Source organism: Pistacia vera, unplaced genomic scaffold, assembly GCF_008641045.1.
Source record: "Pistacia vera cultivar Batoury unplaced genomic scaffold, PisVer_v2 Contig51, whole genome shotgun sequence".
In the NCBI taxonomy this organism is placed as follows: domain Eukaryota; kingdom Viridiplantae; phylum Streptophyta; class Magnoliopsida; order Sapindales; family Anacardiaceae; genus Pistacia; species Pistacia vera.
In genome coordinates, this window is record NW_022196346.1 from 722,885 (window position 1) to 736,273 (window position 13,389).

The 13,389-nt window shown below is 38.2% G+C and overlaps 1 protein-coding gene and 1 pseudogene across 1 annotated transcript; one reads left to right on the forward strand and one right to left on the reverse strand.

Moving 5' to 3' along the window:
• Positions 1-2,726: 2,726 nt before the first annotated feature.
• Positions 2,727-5,900, reverse strand: LOC116106130 (golgin subfamily A member 6-like protein 6). Its single transcript, XM_031392481.1, is given in 6 exon segments — positions 2,727-3,517; positions 3,561-3,660; positions 3,662-3,739; positions 3,741-3,881; positions 4,441-4,576; positions 4,850-5,900. Coding segments are annotated over 6 exon segments (1,824 nt in total). The 3' UTR covers positions 2,727-3,199.
• A 3,866-nt stretch (positions 5,901-9,766) lies between these two features.
• On the forward strand, positions 9,767-12,183 carry LOC116106131 (annotated as a pseudogene).
• The last annotated feature ends 1,206 nt before the right edge of the window (positions 12,184-13,389 follow it).

The following is a 13,389-nucleotide window of genomic DNA, read 5'->3' on the forward strand; positions in this document are numbered from 1 at the left end:
AAATCCAATGACAAGGGGGTCGTTGGCGACCTGACTACACACAACAGTCAACCAAATACAATAAGCAATTAGGAGTAGGTGTTAATTGTGTTTGATTTGAGGTAAAAACTGGCGGTGGTGAGGCTTCCAAGTGCGCGACAGTCGCACGAGATCAGCTGCGGCAGCCGGTGAACAGTGAGTTGGTGCGGCCAGAAGGTTATGGGGTTTTGATGAGGGTGGGGGGATGAAGCCGACGGTAGTGTCAGGTGAGGTGTTGGTGCCTTCAATCGTCCGAAATCTGGCCATGGAGCAACAATCGCGCGAAGCAAAAGGTTGCGGCGACCGACGATTTGTGGGATGAACAGGATGGGGGATAAAGGGTGAGAGAGAGATGTTTTGGCAGAAACAAAAAGGCAGAACGACTTACACCTAACCAAAGTTTGGAGAAACAACATATTGGTACCCAAAAGGTTTCAAAAAGACAAACATGTACCTTTCGTTAGGGAAAAGACTAGAATGCCCTTTGAGAAATATTAGTCTATTTTTTTAATTACTTTTAAACCCCTTAAGTTTATTAATTTCATCAAATACCCCCATAAAAAAGTTTAAAAATTAACAAAAACACCCCCATCTACCCATACTTGCCAGATTCCAGCGGCCACCGTCGGTGGTAGCCGGAATCTGTCACAACGGTCTCTGCTACCACCGAAAATGGCCTGTAGTTTACTGATCTGGCCTTTTTCGGCCAGATCCACCACGGATATGGCTGGAAAAGGCCAGATCTGGCCGTCAACGGCTGCAACACTCCATCTTTGGCCGTTAGCGACGGCCAAAGATGTGGCCATCTTTGGCCATCACTTTCCGGCCAGATCTGACCTTCTCATGTCAGATCTGGCCTTTTTCGGCCAGATCCACTGTAGATCTGGTCGAAAAAGGTCAGATCGGTGAATTACTGACCATTTACGGTGGTGGCTGTCGGAATCTGGCAAGTATGGGTGAGTGGGGGTGTTTTTGTTAATTTTTAAACTTTTTTCTGGGGGTATTTGATGGAATTAATAAACTTAAGGGGACTAAAAGTAATTAAAAAAATAGACTAATATTTCTCAAAGGGCATTCTAGTCTTTTCCCTAATGGAAGGTACCTGTTTGTCTTTTTGAAACTTTTTGGGTACCAATCTGTCGTTTCTCCAAACTTTTGGTAGGTGTAAGTCGTTTCCCCAAACGAAAATATTAAAATATGTTAAATGACTATTTTAGCCTTTAATAGTTAAAAAAAAAATGAAACAACATTAATGTGAGGGTGGAAATCTAGAATTTATGAAACCAGGAGTGAGACCATGCCATTTCACTTAACGCTGCGTGAGAACATGTAGTTCGCTTTCTTTTAATAGTTAAGATCAATTGTATTATTTTTTTAATAGTTAAACAAAAATTATTTCTTATATTTGCTACAACAATTCAATCATTTTACTGAATTTCTAGGAAAATAATTTTCACATAAATTTATTCCTTGACTCAGTTTGGGCTAAATTTTATTAAGCGAATATAAGTAAATATGCAAGCAATGGACAGCGTTACAGTGCTTTTGTTTGTACCCTCTACCACCACTTGATTTCCCCTTGTTTTCTTATAAAAGTGCTGATAAGACTCTTTAGCATTAAAATTTAGCCCATAAAATCGGTGAGCTGAATTTTGCTGCTTGGCTTGCTCCCAAAGGAAGAAAGTTTTAATACTTAAATTCAAAGGAGTCTTATTACATAGAGATGTTTTTGGTATTATTCAAGTTTGCTTTATATATATAACATACGAGAGAGTCTAGAGTATAACTAGGGTACGAATAATCTAAATTAATGCCACAAGCCTCTAATTAATTGACACCTATTGAGTTTACTAAATTGTATCTTATTGGTCCTCTGTTTTATGCTTCAGTTCAGTTTGGTCTTTTATTTTAGTTTCTGGTTTAAAATAAAATTAATAAAATATCAATTTATTAGTGGTTTGTAGCACCAACTCAAATTATTGAGGTGGTAGTCTAAAATTTTCTTATAACGTTCATATGTTTTCCCAGTGTCAAATTTTTTAATGCTGTCTCATAGCAGGAAATAGCTGGTGATAAACAGCAGAGGGTTGCCCCGCTCTTAACTTGACTCTCACTGCCTCAGGCTGTAGTTATAATTTTCGTAAGGCATGGATTCAGAGCTAACCTCAAAGTTTAACCTGATAAGATCTAACTCTGATCAGCAGCTGCACAAGTAACATCCATCAATACTCGACCAATTCTCATTCTCTGGTAAACGATGTAGAAGATAATAAAGCAAACGCAGGTCATCTTCAGAGACAAGAAAATCCCAAACCAACAAACCAATCATCAAGCAAAGGTTTAAAGTAGGGGAAGTTTAGGAAAAATAACTACATAAATTGGAAACTATTTCCTAGATGATGTCTTACTTCATCCATTTCTGAAACAAACAAGCAGTATTACACTGATTCTAGCTACTTGTCATTGCTGCTGTTAGATGCAACATTCAGATCTCTTTCCACTCTGCAAAATTCCAATTTGTATATCTACATGCAGCAGGCACAAGCTTTGCACAACAGCATAATCAATTTTCTATTCTCCATTTTACAACCCAACTTAGAGCAAAAAATTCACCATAGAAATATTAGATATTGGCATACAGATATTTGATGCTTATTGCTCCACACCAACTTCCCATAAAAATAAAATAGAACAATGAAAATTAATCCTCATTTTTTTAGCAATCATGAGAAAGTGTACAAAACATGTTTTAAAAGAAGAAACAAGTAAATGGCTAACATAACAAATAAGGAACAAGTTTGCAGACACCACCTATCAAAGAAGTTCACCCCAGAAACAACTCATCAGGCAATAGTTAATTTGCGTAATCCCAAATACAGAGGAGCTTGGGGGCAGGGAATTAGCAAATTCATTGCTCATATTTAACGGCAAACAAGAAGCACAAATTGCACGTTCATAAATGATGAGTGATCACAAGCAGACAACATAGTATAGCATTTCTAGCCTACTAAAATGATCTGCCGCCATCTTAACATATCAACACATACTAAAGATTTAAATACATAAATCTATAAACTAGGAAGAAAAAGAGGTGCAGAAACTATAATTTTTTTGGCTAAACGTTCCTCTCCATTAACCTATTAGTAACATGATTCAATTCATTGACTTACCGACCAGACAATCACTCATTTGGAGCGCATTTTGTATCTTCAGAAACCTTTTGTTTTGCAAGCAATTCCTTGAAGTGTTTTACCTCATTTTCAACATCAAGCACCTTCATAGAAAGCATATGAACCCCACAATTATGTGCTTCGAAGTTTGAAATCCATCCTTCTTCAAACTCCTTAATTTTCTTTTCAATTAGCACACGGTTCATTGTCTCTTCTTCCTCTAGCTTCCTTTTATCTGCTTCTTGCTTCTTTCTGTCATTTTCTAGCTTCACTCTTTCTTCTTCCAGCATCCTTCTTTCTTCTTCTTGCTTCCTTGTCTCTTCTTCTAGCTTCATCTCTTCTTCTGCTTCTCGCTTCTTTCCTTGTCTTCCTTCTCTCTTCTTCTAGCTTCATCTCTTCTTCTTGCTTCCTTCTCTCTTCTTCTTGCTTCACACTTTCCTTTTCCAGTTCCATAGTGCTTAGAACTAAACCCACCACCAGTAACATCCTGGTAAAGCGGATCATCAGCCTGCGGGCACCGTGCTCTATATTCAGCAAATGCCTTATGATCTCTTTCAAAGCCTTCTATATCCCTCAAGGACATTTGCCATAACATAAAGTTCACGCTCAAGCTTATAGACATCAATCTGCCTTTTATGTTGTTCCTCCAACTTCGCCTTATGCAAGTGTTCAATCATGTTATCCCGCTTCGCACTTCATTAATTAAAAATTGTTGATTCACATTGGACTCCCACAACCTGATCTTTTGCCTCATACATCATTGTAGCCTTTCCCATCCAATGCTGTATTGCTGCTCCATACACATGTGAAAATCTGAAGATGACTTATTAACCCATGATCCTCCACTCCTCAACCGCTTATTGCTACCACTAAGATGAGACCCCTCATTCTCCTGATCTAGGTCTCTTGTTCCCATTACCAAAATGTGAAGATAAGCGCCTGGATTTGTATGAGTATCAACCCTAGACGAAAGAAACTCCCCAGCAAATCATCATCACAAACTGTATCCCTTATTAAAGGAACTTGCACTGTTTCCATTCCTTGAATAAGATTAGCTGAGGATACCATCTCCAAAGTATCGTTCAGGAGAAAGAGCAAATCCTGCTTCGTGCTGCTGTTCTTCCTCCTCCTCCTCCTCTTTCTCCTCCCTCTTCCTCTCCTTCTTCTTCCACTTCTTGTTTCCTTTCCCTATCACAATCCATAACCTTATCATCACCAAGAGTACACCCCCTTAAAAAAGGCTCTTCTCAACCACATCATTTTTCCCATCCAATAACCAGGACCCTGTTGTTCTTCATTTTTATTTCCCCCAAAATTGACGACATCATCATCTCCGACAACCTCCTTTTCCTCTTTCACAACATTCTCTTTTACATTAACAACATTATCTTGACCAAGACACACCTCAATGTTATGCTCCTCCAACTCAGTTGTTTTACTATCATCAACCCCATCATGCATTTTCACATCCCCATCACAGTCCTCCATCTTCATCTTTGGCCTCTTCTCTCACCTCCTCTTCATCTTTGACCTCTCCCTACCCTCCTCTTGTTCATCTTCAACCTCTCCTCTCGCCACCTCTTGTTCTTCTTCGACCTCCCTCTCACCTCCTCTTGTTCATATTTGACCTCCTCTCTCACCTTCTCCTTTTCATCTTTGACCTCCTTCTCTCACCTCCTCTCTCACATCTTTGACCTCCTCTCTCACCTCCTCCACTACATCTTTGACCTCCTCTCTCACCTCCTCCACTACATCTTTGACCTCCTCTCCCACCCCCTCCTCTTCCTCTTTGACTTCCTCTCTCACCTCCTCCTCTTCTTCTTTGATCTCCTCTATCACCTCCCCCTGCTGCTGTTTGACCTCTTCTCTCAACAACTCCGCTTTCTGACATTTGATCAAACACTGCAAATGCGAAGCGTAATAACAATTCTCCAACTTTGAGACCGTTAACTCTTTCTCCACCATAAACCAAACCAAAGTAGCCCACAAAGTCTTCTCAAAATTCCCTTCTTTGATCATATTCATCCAATTCAGCACATCCTGCGGCATCATCCACGTGTCGTCATGCAAAAGCATCCAATTCGACACTACCTCTTGGATAAACCCTATCGACTCCTCCGATTCTTTCTCACAAGACTCCCCAGAACCGTCCGACGCATGCACATTGACGATATTCTTATCCTTCCCTACCGGCAATTTCAATGCGCGGGACAAATCCGCACGATTCACACGGACTCTTGCACCGTTGACGTAGCTGCTACGAGCGCTCGAGTTGTAATTTGCGATGATTTGGGCGATGAGATCCGTACGAATGTTGGGGTCGAACTCCAGATGAACAAAATCCCATAACCCAATTCGTTTCAACAGAGGTTCATGGCGGGAGAAATCTAGGTTTCTGTTGGGACGGAAAGGAATTGGTCTTAGGGTTTGCTTAAGAATTCCGAGCTTTTTCAACCATTTCTTTCCTAGAGCAGCAGCGCGTCGGTTTTTTTTGTTAAGTTTCTTGCGTTTGATAGGAGGACGGCGGATGAGAGTGGGGACAGTGGATTGAGAGACGGGGGTAAGCACCTCTAGATCGTCTTCATCCTGATCTTCTTCAAATTGGTCAGAGTTATGAAGATTTGGTATATCTAGGGGTATTTCTAGGGCTAGGGTTCTAGGTGACTGGTATTGGGTAGGTGAAGATACTTGTTCTTCGTTCTGGGTGGACATGTTAGGGTTTTGTTGGGTTGAATTTTGGAGTTGATTTCAGAAGAAAACACCAACAGTGGGAATGAAAATGCTAACGGAGACACTCAAAGGCTGTGGCTTTTTGTTTTCTCTGCTACCCTCTGGACTTACCAATTAATGCCTGCCACGTCAGGAAAACTTTTGACTCCACCTCTTAGAACAGAACAAGGGTCATCCAGATCCAGTGTTAAAAAATAAAATAAAATGTTTAATTAAAAAAAAAAGAATCTTTTGAGTTGCCTGAGAGAAGTATATCTAATTCTACCTGAATTTGTGAAAATTTGCTAGAATAGTTTTCAAAATCTGATTTTTAAAAAGGGGCATTCGACCCCTTTATACTGAGGAAATTGTGTTTTGCCTTATCTATACATATACAAAGTTTGATATATTTATTTTCATAATTATAGCATATATTAAAAATTAATTTTTTTTAAAGTTTTATTTTATTTATCTCGAATGACTTATCTATTGATGAGATATTATTTAACATATATTAAAAATTTAATTGGCGCACCGATGATTAGTATTATATCATTCATCATCAAAATAAGTGTTTAAAATGAAATGATGCCATGAGCATTACCAAGTCACAATCCTATACTTGAACGAAGACCAGAAAAATAACCCAAAATCATCACAAAAAGTTTCTACAGCTGTGAAAAACTGATAAAACTTTTGTTCTGTTGTTCAACGTGCAGCAGCCCAATAAACCCATTGTAAGTCGAACAGACGAGAGTGAATTAAAGCAATTCATTGTAGAAGATAATAGTTCAAAATTTTATATGCTTCGAGTTCTCGAAAGAATAAGCAAAATCGAAGCCTTGTTTCTAAGCAAGAAACTCAAATGATCATACTAGTTTTGAGTTATTTAATTTCTTCCAAGATTTCACAGATAAACTGTGTTTGCCAGCAGATATATTTCCGCAAAGTTTGTATAAAAAATATATATATATCAAATATAATAATGCCTCTAACATTGTTATGCCTAAAAAATTAGGCTGCCCAACAAGTGCCTAAAAGATAAAATGTACTAGCTGTCAAACTCATACCGTCTCAGAGATATTCTATATCAACCATATCTCATTTTAAGATAAGGACGAACGAGAGCTCTCTATGTGCCAAGACAACTTGCAAGAGCACTCATTACATTTACTTTAAAGGCGTATAACTTGACACCTCTCTTCTTAAAAGAATAGGGTTGGGCAGATAGAGCTAGGCAAACATTTGAGCTTCATCATTCCTCTTTGTAAACAAAGTATTTTTCCATCTTTGTATGTCTTACGGGCAATATCATAGAAATAGTCAGAGAATAATAAAATAACAGTGTATTTGCTTTAAACATACGAACCACTATAAAAACTTTTCTTGCCTATCTACTATTTATGTTTTCTGCAAACATATATAATCTCAACATCATATTCAAATCTTATGAATCCGTCACGTGTAATTTCTAAGGCTCTCTTAGCACTTTGTACATGTGAGTCGTAGATGTCAAAATCAAGCATCAATAGTTTGGTGGCTCATGCAGGTCTCGAATCTGCGTCCAAGCTCCCTGATCGTGTGGGTCCAAGCTCCCCGATCCTCAGCTCCAGATCGCTAGACCAGATCGCACGCATCAGAGTTCTCGGTCTGTGTGGTCATATCGCAGATCGCACGCTCAGATCGTTGATCTTTAGCTCTCGGATCGAAAGGTCAGATCGCACGCTCAGATAATCCAAATCACGCGTTCAGATCATTTAGATCGTGCTTCCGAGCGGCTAGGTCGCGCTTCCGAGCGCTTAGATTGCTGATCTTGTGTGTCTCAGATCAAGCTTCGCGCTTTTTGATTAAACTTCTTGTGTTCTCAGATCAAGCTTCATGCTTTCTGATCGAACCCCTTGTAATTTTAGATTGAGCTCTTTATGATCTCAGATCGAGCTCCTTATGATCTCAGATCGAGTTTTTCATGCTCTCTAATCGAGCTCCTTATGCTCTCTGATCGAGCTCTTTATACTCTATGATCAAGCTCTTAGCTCCTAAATCACGATCAGCTCTCAATTATGAGATTACGAACAGTCTCAAGCTGTGTTCTCAGTTCTCAGATCATGACCAACTGCCAGCGTCAGAAAAAACACATAGAAAACTCAAAACAGCACTGAAACATGTTAAAACGACGGATTTTGGCCCCGAAAATGGCCCCAATCGGGTTATCTGCTCCCATGACTAGAGCTTGGAACAAGCTTTCCGTGGGTATCTTACAAGCTCCAAAACTCCTCCTGGATCAAAAGTTATGGCTGTTTTAAGTTGGCCTGTCCGTTTAAGGCCTCTAAGTTGTGCATTTGGGCTTTTGACGTTAGCTCCCTCCAGGAATTCGTCTGCTAGACATTTTATGTCAATTATCAGATCACGCTCGGCTTTGGATTGCTGCAAGCGCTCAGATCGCGGTACTAACTCTCAGCACCCGATCATGCCAGGTAAAGTTCGAGCTCTTCAGTTCGAGACTGCAGCCTATAGTGTGACAGCCATTTAGATCAAAGACCTGAGTTTTTTAAGCGCGATTACGCATTCCAAAAATTGGGGGGGTTCTGCTATGTCTAAAAAATCGGGTTGATGTCAGCTCAACAAATGCCTAAAGAACAAAGTGTACTAGCTATTAAGTTCATTCTGCCTCAAAGATACTAGCTATCAAGCTCATTCCGCCTCAAAGATATTTTATACAACCTCTATCTCATTTTAAGATAAGGACGAAGGAGAGTTGTCCGTGTGTCAAGATAACTTGCAAGAGCACTCATTACATTGACCTCAAATGTGTATAAATTGGCACCTCTCTTCTTAAAAGAGGGGGGCTGTGCAGATGAGAGCTAGGCAAACATTTGAGCTACATTATTCCTCTCTATAAACAAAGTATTTCACCATCTTTGTATATCTTACGAGCAATACCACAGAAATAGCTAGAGAATAATAAAATAACAATAGATGTAGAATTTGCTTTAAGCATTCGAACCTCTATAAAAATCTCTCTTTGTCTATCTATTATTTATGTTTTCTGTAAACATATATAATCTTAGCACTATATTCAAATCTCATGAATCCATCACATGTAATTTCTAAGATTCTCTTAACTATTTGCTCGTGCAAGTTGCTAGTGTCAAAATCAAGCATCAACAAACATAATTTTGTTTGTGTAGATTATCCTCGGATATCAAAACCTTGATCTGAATCTCAATTTGTCTGCCCTATTCTCATTGGTACGAAGATTCAGCTGTCTTGTTTATTTCTTTGGGAAATACCCTGACACTGACGCAAGACACCTAGTAGAATCATAAATTTTCATATTAACTACGTGAATTAATTTATTTCCTAATGATAAGTTGTATTAATGTTAGGTTAGTCAACCTCGGACGTTCTACTTCTATGAAAGATCGGCATTCTTGAAAACATGTGACTGATACCTTAATTTTTCTATAAATTTAATTAAAACTTTTGATGACGTCTAGATGGTGATTCTTATAGCTATAGACACAACATGCTCTTTCTAAACTATTGCTTTCCGGATCGAAATCTTGCTCACTTACAGCTGTATATTGCATTCCATCAGAAACTTTAGGCTAGTGATGTTGCATTCCATCAGTTATTTTATTCTCAAATTGGTTTTCATTTTACATTTAGTCCAATTTCATTGGTTGTTCTTAGTTGTCTTGATTTTCCTGTCTTATTATTATATTGAATTTTGAATCACGTTTTGATCTTAGCCCACTCTTAGTAATTAAATTATGAGCTTCCAGCCTTATTTATAAATCATCCGAGGTTATGCAGTCAAAAACACAGCAATAAGCCTTTCAATCTTGTAAAGAAAGCCAAGATAAAATATGGGAAGGAAGCTGGCATTCTGTCTTATACTTTTTTATCTAGCAGTAGCTTGTCCTGCACAGAGTCCGCCCATTAGCAATTTATCTTCTGTTATGGTCTCTGATGGAATCCAAGCTGTTGAGAAACCAACATTCATCTTACTTAACAGCTTCATATCTTCAGATACCTGTGAGCAAGCCTATGGATTTTTGCCATGCACCACCTCTCTCTTTTGCAATATTTTCCTTATCTTTGTCTATGGTTACTTAATGTTCCAGGGTGCCAAAATTTTGTCAAATGGAAGTGCGATTTTGCTGCAAATTCTTGGTCCTGGCATTATTGGTGGCTTACTCTTGCCTGTATTGGGCTCTGCTCCTGATGCAGCAATCATCCTCGGTGAGTTTTTTATTCTTCAAATTTGGTTTAGCTTGTCTATTAGACTAGTTTGATTTTCGATCTACTACCGGATACTTACATTTTTGTTAAAGAACCTCCTTGCAACAGAGTGGTTACCTTAAAATATGGACTAATGTAATCTAATTCAACTCTAATTAGCACTGATGTTTTTATAGATTCTGGACTAACTGGGAACAAAGAAACTGCTCAAAGTCAAGTATCTGTTGGGATGGGCTTGATGGCTGGATCAACTGTTATGCTTCTCACCATATTGTGGGGCTCCTGCCTTATCGTTGGCAAGTGAGACATTGAAGGTTCCACCGCAGTAGATTTAAAAGATACAAAAAGATTCAGCTTAACTTGTATATCCCTATATTTTCACCAAGTCTATGTGCTTGTTGATGCGTACACTTCAGTTTTGCATTACATGCTGATCTGTGAAGGTCTGTTTGTGTGCATACACATTAGAACATATGCTACTTTTCTTATGCAACTGTATGTTGCTTTTTAGTTTCTTGAAAATTTGATCTTTAATCGGCTGGAGATATAGTAGTTCAAAGCAGTCTTAATAATGAAATTTATACTCAATTTTATCCTTGGAGGAATTTTGATGCAGAAAAATATCGTATTCGGAATACTAAAAGGGTAAATGATACGTGTTCAATAATGGGATGCATACTTCTTTTGTTTGCAGGATCTGGTGTGAGCACTGATATTGGACCAGCTTTGCTGCAAGGATGATGATTATATCTGTTATACCAATCATAATAGTCCAGTTATCACAATATTTCTTCACAGAAGCTTCTAGTTGTCGTTTAGCAATCCTGATTTCACTCATTGTCTCCGTTTCTTTTGTGATTTATTATTGCCTATATCAGGTAGTTAGACTGGAGTTCGTAAATGATCCTCAAGATTGAATTTCTGGCTTTTGAATTATGAATTTTCTTCTGGAAACAAGCCCTGTTAACTTGTTGCTAGCAATTAAATTGAATATATTAACTTGTTTTTTTCTTGCTCCTTTCTTCACTGGTCCAGAATAATTTTTCTAAACACTGAATGCAGGTATTTCAGCCATTGATCCAGAGGAGAAGAATTGCACATGCAAGGCTTAAGCATGTAATATCCGGAATTTTGAAACATTTGAGATTGCATGCACTGGGAAGACTCTTTACAAATGATGGTCATCCTAACAGAGATGTCATAAAAAAGTTGGTCTTTGCTATAAACTTTCAACTATATCTTTTACCTTTTATCTGACAGTTGTTTGAATAGATTACAAGAAATAAATTGCAAATAAAGTCACCCAGTTAATTTTCCAAACCATAAAAAGAAACCTTTAGAACTGAACACCAATATGGATTTTCAGTGCACTCTCCCTGCTTTAATGACAGGTTATTTGACGCAATTGATGAGAACTCGGATAGAAAACTATCAGCTACCGAATTAAGAGCTTTGATAATAGGAATCCAATTTGAAGAGATAGATATAAACAATGATGATGATGTTAGACAATTAATGGAAGAGTTTGACACATCTCGGGATTTACATATTGATGTGGAGGAGTTTATCACAGGAATCTCAAGATGGCTATGCAAGGTGAAGCGTTCTGCTACCAGAAAACCAGAAAAAAAAAAAAAAAAAAAAAACGTTTAAATGATTTTCATGAGGTATGTTCATAATTTCTTCATAAGGTTTCCTCCAGGTCATGTCTCTTTGCGTGATGCAATTGTAGATGAAATGCAGAAAACAATACCGGAGTTTGATCTTTTGGGGCATCAGAGTGATGATGTAGTTGAAAGTATTAAGAATCCCAAAGTGGTTGACCTCCAAAGCAGTGTTGTTGCTACTTATGGGAACAATTATAGCAAAGTGGTTGACCTCCAAAGCAGTGTTGTTGCTACTTATGGGAACAATTATAGCTTCTGTGTGTTCTGATCCTCTGGTAGATGCCGTTGACAACTTCTCAACTGCATCCGGCGTTCCTTCTTTCTTTGTCTCATTCATTCTTTTGCTATTCGTAACATTCACCATAGAAATATGATATTATGGCATCCATATTTGATGCTTATTGCTCCACACCAACTTCCCATAAAAATAAAATAGAACAATGAAAATTAATCCTCATTTTTTTAGCAATCATGGAAAAGTGTACAAAACATGTTTTAAAAAGAAGAACAAGTAAATGGCTAACATAACAAATAAGGAACAGTTTGCAGACACCACTATCAAAAGAGTTCACCCCGAAACAACTCATCAGGCAATAGTATTTGCGTAATCCCAAATACAGAGGAGCTGGGGGCAGGGAATTAGCAAATTCATTGCTCATATTTAACGGCAAACAGAAGCACAATTGCACGTTCATATGATGATATCACAAGCAGACAACATAGTATAGCATTTCTTGCCTCCTAAAATGATCTGCCGCCATCTTAACTATCAACACATACTAAAGATTTAAATACATAAATCTATAAACTAGGAAGAAAAAGAGGTGCAGAAACTATAATTTTTTTGGCTAAACGTTCTCTCCATTAACCTATTAGTACATGATTCAATTCATAGACTTACCGACCAGACAATCACTCATTTGGAGCGCATTTTGTATCTTCAGAAACCTTTTGTTTTGCAAGCAATTCCTTGAAGTGTTTTACCTCATTTTCAACATCAAGCACTTCATAGAAAGCATATGAACCCCAAATTATGTGCTTCGAAGTTTGAAATCCATCCTTCTTCAAACTCCTTAATTTTCTTTTCAATTAGCACACGGTTCATTGTCTCTTCTTCCCTAGCTTCCTTTTATCTGCTTCTTGCTTCTTTCTGTCATTTTCTAGCTTCACTCTTTCTCTTCCAGCATCCTTCTTTCTTCTTCTTGCTTCCTTGTCTCTTCTCTAGCTTCATCTCTCTTCTTGCTTCCTTGTCTCTTTCTCTGCTTCATCTCTTCTTCTAGCTTCATCTCTTCTTCTTGCTTCCTTCTCTCTTCTTCTAGCTTCATCTCTTCTTCTTGCTTCCTTCTCTCTTCTTCTTGCTTCACACGTCCTTTTCCAGTTCCATAGTGCTTAGAACTAAACCTCCACCACCAGTAACATCCTGGATAAGCGGATCATCAGCCTGCGGGCACCGTGCTCTATATTCAGCAAGCCTTATGAGTCTCTTTCAAAGCCTTCTATATCCCTCAAGGACATTTGCCAAACATAAAGTTCACGCTCAAGCTTATAACATCAATCTGCCTTTTATGTTGTTCCTCCAA